At 40.7% G+C, this 12959-nt stretch overlaps 1 protein-coding gene across 13 annotated transcripts in view; it reads right to left on the bottom strand.

Moving 5' to 3' along the window:
• Positions 1 to 542: 542 nt before the first annotated feature.
• Positions 543 to 12959, bottom strand: part of Nrg1 (neuregulin 1) — a 194712-nt gene continuing 182295 nt past the window's right edge. For 5 of the 13 annotated variants that reach the window (XM_021171056.2, XM_021171054.2, XM_029480676.1 and 2 more), the window contains 5 exons: positions 9085 to 9187; positions 7498 to 7624; positions 4912 to 5042; positions 3924 to 4130; positions 666 to 1353 (listed from right to left, as the gene is read on the bottom strand). In XM_021171056.2, coding sequence (XP_021026715.1) covers positions 699 to 1353; positions 3924 to 4130; positions 4912 to 5042; positions 7498 to 7624; positions 9085 to 9187 — 1223 coding nt within the window. In that variant the 3' untranslated portion in view covers positions 666 to 698. Of the gene's footprint in view, positions 1354 to 1723; positions 1866 to 3919; positions 4131 to 4911; positions 5043 to 7497; positions 7625 to 9084; positions 9188 to 12959 lie in introns of those variants that run through there. The other 8 variants (XM_029480678.1, XM_029480677.1, XM_021171057.2 and 5 more) reach the window with 6 other exon arrangements.

Below are 12959 nucleotides of genomic sequence, written 5' to 3' on the forward strand. Positions count from 1 at the left end.
AATGGTAGCTCCTTTTAGCAAGAGCAAGCTGTCTTCTGATTAATAATATTGTTTGTTTTAAAAATCACAGTATTACTTTCTCCCTAATATTTAACATTACTTAGGTGCAGTTTCCTGCTATATGTAATAGTAGCATGCTGTTGGGTCTACTATTATCTCAGAGTCCAGTGAAGCAAACCTTTGGCTGACAGAGTAGAGAGAACTCATTTTATATTGGGAAAGCAAAGAAAACTTCATACAAAGTAGAAAGGTATTTGGATGGATGTGCCATTTCAAGACAGTACTGGTTGGGTGCTACTGGAAGCAAAGAGAGGGACAGCTGCTAGCCTTGCAAACCATACATCCAGTCAACATCATAATGCAATGCACAAAAAGCCAGCAAAAACTGAATATATGGGAGGTTTTGCTGAAATACTGTGAAAAAGCAATCACCGTTACTTTATAAAACTTGCTCTCGACATAACATAACATAAAGGCACCATTGATATCTTTCTCGTTTTTTTTGAAATACTGTAAAAAATTGCTACATATGGCACATAACACATTTTTACATACATATATTTAATTTATAAAAGTTTTTTTCTTCCTGTTTTCTATTTGCAGAACTGCTAAAATAAAATAAATTGTTTAATTTAAGGTGAAATACTTTATTATATAAAATAAAGTTTTACAGGTGAATCTATGTGTTTATTTAGGTTTTATACAGCGATAGGGTCTTGGTTAGCGATTACACTAGACAGCCTGGCCTGTAATTCTTCCTGTGTGGAGAAGCGGCCTGCTGGGTTAGTCCTGCTCTCAGCCAGACGGAAGGCAGGGGCCGCCTCAAGGCTGGCTGCCAGGGGGTTCTGTATGCCCAGGAATGGTGTATCTTCACCTACTCTTTCATCTTCTGTCTCACTTTCTGAGTTACTGCTCACAGAACTTGGGTTGCTGTCCATTTCCAACCTATTGGCAATGTGGCCATTGGGCTTGGTTCTTTTGGCCCGCCGGCTATTGGTGACTTTCTTAATAGGCTCTTGAATTGGCTCATACTCCTGGGTCGTTTCGTATTCCTCATCCTCCACTATCCTCAATGGGCTAGGGGGGAGGCTGGTACTCTGATGTGCAGGGTTGTGATGAAAGGAGTTGAGTTGCTGGGGGTGGTGATCATACTTCTTCTCCCGTAGCCTCGGTGGCGTCACAAGAAGCAGAGGCCTCTCTTCTTCCACAAAGGGGCTGACTGCCACAGAGGGCATGGACACCGTCATGCTGGACACGGGTGGAGACATTTCCGAAGGGGGCGATTTAGGGGAGCTTGGCGTGTGGAAATCTACAGGTGACATACGAGCCGGGGTGGTCATGGCTGATACATACCTGTGTGAGCACAGAATACCCCGCGTGAGTGTGGTGGATAAAGAGGGCACAGAACAGGGAGGGAGTAGGGGCAGAGTTCACCACGGGATATAGTCAGAGAATTGTCATCATTGAATACTTAAGTTTTACACTAGGAAGTTCAGCACCCTTGGGTCCTATCCTTATTAAAGCCAAGAGTTTCCTTATAAGAATCATGCAAAGATTGGCTAAGTCATCTAGCTCATTAAAGCTTTTTGAGAGTTTCAGTCTCATCATGAATTTAAATAAAAGTATGTGAGCCAAGGAAAGGGGGACTCCCAAGAACATCTCAGCTTATAAAGACCAAGGCTTGGGGACTTAGAAGGGAAAGAAGTATTCTTAAATACTATACCTTCCTAAAGGCCAAGGGGTCTTAGAGAATGAAGCCCAAATGGGGAATGGAAGAGGATCTAAGATGAGTTGCTGACAGCTCGATCTGCATGCATTTGGATCTGTAAGCCTTGTTTCTCCTTAGCTCAGCTATAAGGTTATGTCTTATGAAAAAAAAAAGAGCACAGTAACTTAAAATTTACAGTGTAATACATTTGTGTGCTTTTAAGTTGAAAGTTTTCATGAAATGCTACTAGTTAACATTCAATTTGCCACTGTCCATTTCAGGGTATAATATATCTGAAGGCAAGCCTGAGAGAAACCATAATTGGTTTTATGTCACCACAGTGGGCACTAACTCCAATCTCCCATGTATTTCTCCTCCAAATCCCAACACTGCATCAGCTTTTGGTATCCTTCTGGAAATACTTGCAAAAAGATCCTTACAAGTTCCTAGAGAGCTTCTGTGTATACACAAGGGTTTGGCGTACCATGGTATTTCACGCCATGCCATGTTGCATAATGCCACCATTTCAGTCCAGGTACCATGTGCCTGTTTTGCAGCACTGTGCCTTCCCTAGAACAGGAAGGCATGTCCTCCGGGCTGAGTCTGAGTCACATTCCTCATCTTTTGATAATGATGCTCATAGTGCACAGCCACTGGGTGACTCTTCCTGACACTGACATTCACAGTCTAATTTGATGTGACCTGTGATGACACAGGATACTGCTCTCTGAACTCAAGCTAATGGGAAGAGGAAGCCTATTAATTCTCTCACTTTTCCATGATTCATGGTGATATGGAAGTGAGATCCACCTGTGTTTAAAATTGGAAAAAGTGTCTCAGAATTTGAAACATCTCGGGCCCAAGTCTGCAGATATCCTTTGAGGGTACCGAAATTAGACCTTCTGAGAAATTCTAGTCACAGTTCAACCAACACATACAAGTGATTCATCTTTTTTCTCCCCAAGATCTTTCAGTTTAAGACTGTTTTAACTCTAGATAGTCTGGGTGATGCCCTGATTTCTACTTTAGCAGACAGAACCCTCAAAACCAAGCCATAGTAATGAAAAGAAACCTCACACTACCTTCTCTGTATGTTTTAAGAGGGCTGAATAGGAATGGACAGACTTCAATATACAAAACTATAATTATACAAGGTTAATACTCTAGGACATTTTTAGACCATACTCTTCTGCAGATGTATTATAAAGAGAATGTTAGATTCATAAATTCTATCCTGTTCTGAAACTGCATTGGGGACAAGGTGATCAGCAGGCTCTTTGATCTGAAACTCCCCAATTGATTCTTGGCTGTACTTTCAGGTCCATAAGTAAGAAGTTCTTTGAAATCACCTCCACCCAGGTAACTGTGAAAATACATTTGGACTTGGCATTATATTGACTCTTTAGTCAATGGAAATAGGCTAAACTGAGATAACAATAAGAAAACAAACGAACTGGATTGGAAAATCAATAGGTAACAGCCGGCAGATGGGCTAAATGGTCAGCTGGCCATGACTTTCATTCAGCTTAGATGAAAACGGATAAAGAGAATGTCCAAGTTCAATATTCCTATTTATCACTTTCTCCAGTTTACTCTCTTCCACCCTTTAGTTTGCCTCTGTCATCCCTTCTCCAAACCAAGTTGAACTTTCCTCAAAAGGAAATGCAAACATCCTGGAATTGATGGTTATATCAGAGGCAATATCTGCTTTGAAAATCACCTATAAAAGCTGCCAGGCTCATTATACAACACCTTTATTTACCCATGACTTCTAGGGATTTCATAAATGGATACAGCGTGGTGAACAGGAGGAGGCATTCCCCCATGACCATCAGCAATGTCACAGCCCTTGACTTGCTTTAACTGAGGCTAGAGGTAGGGTACTTAGAGCATGAGAAGACGAGAACAGAATGACCACTGAGGTAGAGAATGGACAGCTGGCCGATTGGAATTAGATGAGGGTCCTTAAAATGGTACACCTGAAGGCTCCTGCTCTTTTTGAGTTGGTTGCCTGTCAGCCACTGGGACGGTGGGAGAAGCTCAGGATGAAGGAGTTCAGCCAAATAAGAGGATGACTTCATCAACTAGGAGCATCAGGGAAATGATGACACCCCTTACATAAGGATGAATTTCCTTAGGAGAGACCGCAGGTGCTCATGGGATTCTCTCATTGAATGAGGATCTCCTCCAGGATAGCTTTGCCATTCGGTTTTACCTTTCACTATGAGGAGAGTCTCTGTAGGAGTCAGGGGTTTCTCTGGCATGCCTGAGGAAGCTGTTACATTCTCGAGGGCCACCCAGGCCATGAAGACGCCCTCGTGGGCCCCCAGCTGGGCTGCTGTGCCTGCTGTTCTCTACCGATGACATCATGATTACAGAGTGGCTTTCTGAAATGATGCTTTCTGTGTGCCCATTACTCCAGCTGGGTAGAGAAGAAACGTTAAGAGGCAGTGAGACAGATTATCTTAATTTTATGTGGAAAATAGCAAAGAACAAAAGTGCCAAATATCTCAATTGACTGATACCTCAGTAGCCCAGAAATGATTCAAAGATCTCTACTCTAAAGAGAATCTTGATTCAGATTGGACATGTGAACACATAGTTTATGAATTTGTTCATTCATTCCATAAATATTTATCAAGTGCCATGAGGTAGTATTAGGGCTGTCTCACAGTGCTTGAGTGGCTCGGGCTAAACAAAGGCATTGCTGTGTGCATTATGTCTGGAAGTCTGCTGCTGTACTTGGTAGAGTGAGCACAGCCAGCATGACATCACAGCCAGGGTATCTAAGAATGGAGTGCTCCGCTATGTAGGCAGTTCCAGGGGGGGCACTTCCCAGGGCAGTCTAAGCTTTAGAAACAAACTTCTAAGGATCACAATGAATCTAGACAGATGTTTCCCTGCAGTGAGCAGCAATTCAGTGAGTAGCTGGGCATAAATCAAGGCAATTTCTAGACTGAGGAACAGCAAGGTGACACTTCTTATTGTTTGCAATAGACACATTAGGCTTGGGCATACAAAGCCAAAGCAGTCTATATCCAAAATCTATTAACGTTCACAGTCAGTCCATTTTACTGCTTCTGACTGTCTCCTTTGCTGTTTCATTAGGAATGGATAGAAAAGAGTAATGAAGGAAATAAATTCTGCTTAGGATATTTTTTTTTCCTTCTGAGATTCCAATCCCTGTTCCCCCTCCCCCATACCTGTGACTAGGAGTCTGGGTGACAGTTGTGGAGTGATGAGCTGTGGAAGTGTAGTGACTGGTGGAAAAGGAGGTCTCCACTTCTCTCTCCACAATATGCTCACTGGAGATGACGTTTTTAGATACATATTGCTGGATAAACAAAGAGACGGAATTAGAAAGTTCACGTTAGATACATGGCATGAACAAATTCCTTTCTAAAGGTCTGCACAAGACAGGTCCTAAAAATCTCAACTTCATTTCTGTCAGTTCCAACTGATAACAGAAATGTCCCAAACATTCTGTCCAGTATTATTTTTGTCAGCATTCCTTCAGGTCAAAAAAACCTAACTGATATGTGAGGGTCAGAAACATACATATAGTCTAATTTATTTCAAATTTCATTTCACTAGAAAAATGTTAACTATGGTATTTTAAATTTTGTTTTTTGTTTTTGTTTTTGTTTTTTTTAATTTCATAATGCCTATACTGACCCTACAGATATTGCTGAAGATTTTAACTTGCTCAGTGGTATTTCAAGGACTTAAAATATTTTCAAGGTCTGAACAAAGCCCAGATAAATACCCAGGGCTTTATCTTTAGTGAGTCAACTTTACTTTCGTCAGCATAACACAGTAGCTAGTTACTGCCTGCTAACAGTGAGATGCTGGTGTTTTTTTTTTCCTTTTTTTTAAATTTTTAATATTTTTATTATGTATTTTCCTCAATTACATTTCCAATGCTATCCCAAAAGTCCCCCATATCCACCCCATAATCAGCTTCCAAACGCTGACACCATTGCATACACTAGCAAGATTTTGCTGAAAGGACCCAGATATAGCTGTCTCTTGTGAGACTATGCTGGGGCCTAGCAAACACAGAAGTGGATGCTCACAGTCAGCTAGTGGATGGATTACAGGGCTCCCAATGGAGGAGCTAGAGAAAGTACCCAAGGAGCTAAAGGGATCTGCAACCCAATAAGTGGAACAACATTATGAACTAACTAGTACCCTGGAGCTCTTTACTCTAGATGCAGGTGTTTTTAAAGCTTCTTTTAAGTTATTGCAGGTGCCCTTTGCATTTCTGAGTGAAATAAGTTAAACCATGAGAAAAGGAATAGACAGAAATGAGTGGGGTAGGGTATTTAATGTCTGCTGAGATGTGGGCTCTAAAGAACCTGATCGTCATGGAAGGCTACAAACACACAACTAGAATTTTGCAGGCTGGCTCTTTTTGTTTATGGAAATACTTTCCCTTCTGGATCTTCCTGGGGACAACTGCTGTATTGCTATTGCTATGGTACCCATTCTACCCTTGCCATCTGGAAGCACCTTGAACCCAGTGGGTGTAATGAAAATACTATTTACCAATTATTAAGAACTCCCTAAGTGTGTTGGGCCAAGTGTTTTATCTTAGTGATGTAGGCATTGTTTTTAGGCCAGATATAATTAAGAAATAACATTGAAAGGAGTTATTTGTGCCATCATTGCAATTCAAACAGTCATGGTCCTGCTGCTAGTATATGTTACATTGTATATGATAATATATCACATGACATATAATACATACATATTACATTATATATATTATAGTTATGTTGCCAATGAGTGCTTTTATTCACCTTGGAAAACATTCTAATGAACCCATTATTAAAATCAAAAGCTCCCTTTTAACCCTTTGCTCCATCATTCTCCCAGAAGTCCGTGTTCTGAACCTTGGGAGTACAATAGTAACCACCAGCTCCCAACGTGAATCTATGACCACTTTTCTCTACCCAAGAGCTTCTGTCACAGGACGGAAAATGGCATTACAAATTTCAAACTACGTCTATTAAGAAAACTACACATTCCAAGGGAAAGAATGGGGATCGTGCCGGAACATGAAGATCAACACTTCAGAACTATGAGCTCTGGGAAGAGCGTTGGGCCTGATCTCTTAATATGAGAAAGAACTCAATGATGGTATGGACACGGTCTCAGGGAGTAGGTTATCTAGTCAAATTTAGAAGCTACGTGCATAGTGCAATCAAAACAAAAATACGTGAATGATTGAGGGTGCATTTCACATGGAGGTCATAGCATCACACAGAAGGAGTCAGGGAATACTCAAGTATTACATTCTCCTCGCTTTGTTCCAAGTTTCTCGCCTTTTCATGTTCCAAATTCTTCATGGAAATCAGAATCAGAAAATCACATGCCCCATGAAGGGACCCTAATAAAAACATTTCAAAGCCCTTTGCTTGGTTTGCTATGAGTCAGTGATATATTGGACTAGTTTTCATTCCCAAATGTCTAAAAATAAATATTTCTTCCAATTCTGATTTTATTATTTATGACTTATGCCATTTTCTCCTCTTTCTAGGCATTCCTGCAGGACAAACCAAGCATCCTCCCAATATCTTAAATGCCACAATGTAAGGGACCATGTGCTGATAACTGGATCCATCGTAAAACAGCCGTCACTGTTTTCTCCTGGCCAAACCTTGGGTTTGTGGAAGGCCACTATGCTAAGTGGCAGCAGGTAAGGAGCCTAAGATTAGAAAAACCAACTTCAGTGTGTCTGAACAGCAAATGCATGCTTTGTTTTCTCAGTGGGTCAGTCAACATACATTCACCAGCTGCACATTCTCTGGTGGTGGGTTTGGATGGTGAGGGCCATTCGCTATGTTCACCATGTTGTTTCGTTCTGACCGAAGGCTCTGCCGGAGCCGATCATGAAGCTTCTGCCGCTGTTTCCTGGATAGGAAAAAAAGGAGGTGTTTGTTCCTCATCCTTTTGTTCATTCCCTACAGCCACATCTTTAGTCTATTAACACTGATGGAAAACCTGAGGCTCTCACTCAGTGATGATCATGAGTGAATGGAAGTATGTGTGTGACATTGTCTCATAATAATTCTGTCTCAGAATTAGCAGTATCACACATCCCAAGAACGCAGGTTTCAATAGTTAGATGGAATTCTTATGGAAATGTAGTTAATTGTACTGGAGGAGAACAAAAAAGGAGAAAAGAACCCAAATGCATTAGTATTAGGCTAACCTCTCAACCATCTTTGTCTAAATTGTACAGATAGACATTGGTCTTACTATGAGATTAATGAGCCTGATTCCATTTATAAATTTTTCTATGAATTGCTTAAGAAGATTAATTTAGCTTTTCATTGGTATATTTCATATAGCTACTATGTGTGCATATCCCATACATCTCTGTGGAACTTTGGGTATAGTTTACCATTATATTTTGGCACAATTGTAACAAGACTCTATACTTTGCAACTTTACAAAAAAGAAAAAAGGTGATAACTATTCAAATTTGAATCTAAGTCTTTTGATGCCAGTTCTGTGATTTCTTGTCTTTTTCACTCTTTCCTTGCAGCATTTATTCATTTATTTATTCATTTATTTATTTATTGAGATACCATGGGAACATAATTTATGCTGTAGATTTTGTGGCAAAATATTTGCATGTTACCTCTGTTTTCTAGTACAACATTCAGATCAAGACACTGCCGAGATTAGTTTTGACCTGAAAATATTATGTCATCAAGAAAAACCCAAACAACACTCTATTAACTGAAAATTACATTTACACCTCAAGAAATACTAAGTGTAGAATGGGACTCATTAGTCAGCCAATGTGTGTGCTAGCCTGGACACCTGTAGAAGGCCTAGCATGGTGACTATATAGCGTTAAGATTTTCTTTTAAACTTTTTTCCAAACAAATTTGACTTGCTTCTCCTTCCACAAAAATTCCTTTATATACTGCACATTTATAGAGCATTTATGTTGGAAACCTAATAGAATTAAGACATAATCTTATTATCTCTCAAAAAAAATCCCTCACACCCTATATTTTGTTTATCATAAAGTGCTTCTTAAGATTCTGCTCCTCCAACCTCCAGTTACCCCTTTTGGCATGTTCCACTCTTAGTAGGAAGTGCTTGTGTGGAATGCTAATCCTATACAAGCCTTTATCCATTTACAAAGCCATAGTCACTGAGAAATTTGTCTAAGTTCAGACAAACAGTCAAAGATTCACAAAGTATATTACTCAGTCGGGAACTTAAGGATGTAAGTTCCTATGGTCCTCCCCATCTCCAAGTCTTGGGTATGAGATCACCCACTACAAAGCCCTGTATGCCTAAGATGCTTCTACGTTAAGGGGGGGGGGGTAGACAGAGACGAGGGGGAGCTTTACTTGGTTTTGCAGTAGGCCACCACACACATGATGCCGACCACCAACAGGGCGATACAGATGCCAGTAATTGTCAGTACCCTCTTCTGGTAGAGCTCCTCCGCTTCTGGAAAGGGGTGAGAACAGATGTCACTGACGTCATCTAATGCCACCAGGACTTACAACCAAACAGTTGGCATGCTTCATGACGTTACCCATGTCCACAAGACAATCAATCCTTGACAACAAAACTTCACATTTACACTCATGTCTAAGGTACAATATGTTCTAGGCTATACTTTAAGCATAAATAACAAGCTTGCTAGGGCATTGAAAGTAAAAAATGCTATATTTTATGATTCCTCTAATTACCAGCTATTATACATATATGATATTACATGAGAAAAATCATAGACATTCATTACAAAAGAACTGATAAAACTATATCGATGTTATTCTATTTATTAAATATCCTATAAAAAATCTCTTGCAAAGACAACAGGAATCAATGTTGATAAAAAAAAAAAATGACCTAAGACTGGCTCCAGGGAGACCCTTCTTTCTTCCTTCCTCATTCTTCCTTCCTCCATTCACCACCCTCCACCCCAATCATCTTTCCACTTCCCTGAAGTTTTAAATCATCACTTCATATCCAGTGGTCTTTACAGAGAGGCATGTCTACATTTAATAAATTGAATTCAAAGGTAATTGCAAATATGAACTTGGCTTGTAGACAGTAAGTTAAGGCAACAGCCTCACAGTTTAGAGTCAATTTACTAGAAGAAACAGGTACACTGTGGGGGAACAGGGTGCCAGAGAAAACCCAACATGGTGGGTAGGGACACTTGGGCCACTGAAGGGAGTTGTTCTTTAGAGGAAAATGCTTATTATGCTATTATCAGAGAACCAATTTGTATTAAGCCCATCATTAACACAAATGACGTATCCTTTGGACTAGACTGCACAGTCCCACATCAGACAACTGGAATATTCTAAGAGAGTGAGTATGGTACTCTGAGCTCTGAACTACAGGTACCACTCTACTCCAGATGCAGTAAGTCTGTAATGTGTGGAAACTTTTCCAGTTAAAAATTAGTGTCTTTGGAGGATGGCTTGCTTGATTTTTATATATAGGTGAGTCAGGCTGTTAACAAAATTTGCAGACTTACTGGAGATGCTGATCGCTTAGCTTCCAATAATCTGATTTTACATATTTGAAGATCTTCACATGTTTGCCCAGCGCACACAGAAACTGGCTTGTTTGCCATTAAAACTAATAACCTGGGCAAGAACTGGAGAATACTGTACAAATGGAATATCCTTATCTGAGCATCAACAAGAAAGAGTATTTCCATCATCTGTTCAGCCTTGGAAGTTATACCATTCTCTTCCTTGAGAGGGGGCAGGGTCACAGGAAGTTGTCTTAAACATGAATAAGTGATTTTTAATTTCTATCAATTAGAGGATCTTATCATGAAAGAAAACATTTCCTACAAGCCAAGTCCATGGTAATCAAGTCCCGGTTAACAGGTCAAGAACATTGTCAAATCAAATTAATAGAGCACTCATCATTAAGAGAATAGAAGTCAGTGGGTAAAAGGCTACAACACTGAAAAGATTAAACAAAAACAAACAGAAAGGGTTGGAGGTGGAGAGGAAAAACAAACCAAGTGGATAGACAGACTGAAAGAATGACTGAGAGTGAGAAAGTCAGGTACAAAGGAAAAGGAAGGTTAAAAGTTAGGGAGGCACCTGGAGTTCCTGGCACAGCATGCCTGATATTAAGGGAGAAAACAATAAAGAAATGAAAACCAGGCGGAGGAGGAGATGCTTGGGGTGGAGTTGGGGGAGGAAAAGGTGGGTACAAAGTGGGAAGGGGTGACCCATACAGCATAACTCCTAACCTGGGCTAGCCGTGACATGGAAGCCATGATTAGAAAAGCGAAGCAGTTGGTGCGTTGCGGTGCCACAGTATGCAGGAGACATACAGCTGGTGTCAAGGAGTTGTGTTTGTGTGTGCACTGTACAAATCTAACGATGACATGAGTGGGGGGAGGGGCTTATGTGTTAATTGCTTGAACCTATTGTGCACCTCCCCTGAGACAAAGTTAGGGGTTATGCAGTGTTATCTGTGAACGGATGACGCCATAGCTTTCCTCCCTGGCATCCTAAGTGGCATTTAGTGTGCATGCCTAAGCAGCACAACCGTATCTCAGTGCTCTTCCTTTCAAGGATTCCTTCACATAAGCACACGTTGGTTATGAAATGGAGCATTAGCATTGTCATCAACAAATGGCAGGCCCTGCTGTCCCCTTTTGGCTAATGTACTTCTTCCTTTAAAATCAATGAGGCCTGGTGTATGTGTAGCTTGAAGGCAGAGTGCTTGTCTAGAACATATGAGATCCTGGCTCAGGTTTCACAAACAGATGAGGGGAAAAAAAGGGGGGGATAGGAAAGCCCTTGGTTGCAGCTTTTCACTGACACCCCTACTCTTTGAAAAGCCAGGAAATAAAAAGGGGGCATATAGAAGGACTAAAGTGAGCATTGGGGGTCATCATGTGTTGCCTCCCGCCACCCCAACTCTCAGGGATTCCTATGTTTTGGTCGTTGGTAACTAGGAAAGGACAGAGTTGGATATGTGGACCACTAGCATCTGGTGATCAGCCTATTCTTATTGCTTGTGAGCAAAACAATCATTTCAGGGGCTAGAGAGCTCAGTAAAGGACAACACAGTTAGAAGGAGCCAGTTTAAGACAGGGAACTCAAAACATGGGATTCAATTCTGTGTTCCATTCAGTACTGGCTACACATTTCTCAGCTAAATTTCTTCTTGATATTTTTTTCTGGGTTTTGCTGCATCCACAATATGAATAAAGGAAAATAAAACCTTGGACAAACAGCAAGCCTATTATTGCTCATCTCATTTTTGTATTACTAATTTTTTGTTCTTGCATCACTGTATCCACAAGGCAAGAGCAAAGCTGAGCTAGTACTTAAAATCATCCCAAAGGTCTGGCCTGTCTCCTTAAGTGGAAGTGCTCCAAGTCAGTCTGGTTTGGCTGGATGGACCATGGTGAGTCACATCAAACACATTTTCATTCTAATGTGTCCAGGAGAAAAGACAGAGCCATTCTTACTCTCTTATTTTTAAATGACCCTTAAGGTCAGGAGTTATTTCAGGATATACTAGACTGGCCTTATACTCTGTGAAGCCTTAGAGATGTGTGGATAACAGTGCACTGCCCTTATGAACTGTGAGAACAGCTAAGGGAGCACTTATGTAGCATAAGGGTTTGACTCTACTGTTCACTAATCAAAATAGTAAAGTTTAGAGTCCGACTATACAGCTCCAAGAGTGGGGAAATTCTGCTAGTGATTGAGGTAGTTCTGAGGGCTTGGCTTTTGGTTTCCCACAGGAAAGGGCAGTTCTGTGAGATTTCTGACAGAGGGATATTTCCTATAAGAAAGGAAGAACTCTTGACACTCTGGTGTGTGTGTGTGTGTGTGTGTGTGTGTGTGTGTGTGTGACATGAATCTGAGCATTTTTTCCAATCTATCTGATAGTTTTCTTCTTAAATTTTTATTTTCTTAGAGTGATGTGGCAATTGAGCTTCTCTCTGTGTACTTGTGAGAGCCACCTATGGGTTCCTGTGTCATCAATTATGTTTCTGAGCTGATGTGATGTCAGCCAAAGGGGACAGCAGCTATTGCACACACTAGATTCGTATCACCATGCCACCATGCACCAAACGGTTTGTTAATCAGGACATGGTGTCATTGAGCCAAGACTGTTCAAGTCTTTCACACAAAGAGCCTGGAGGCCAGGAAAGGGGGAAGTTTCCCGCTCCTTTGTCCATTTTTCTTTTGTTTGTTCATTTTTTCTTTTCTCTCTCTCTCTC

Source organism: Mus caroli, chromosome 8 (assembly GCF_900094665.2).
Source record: "Mus caroli chromosome 8, CAROLI_EIJ_v1.1, whole genome shotgun sequence".
Lineage (NCBI taxonomy): Eukaryota > Metazoa > Chordata > Mammalia > Rodentia > Muridae > Mus > Mus caroli.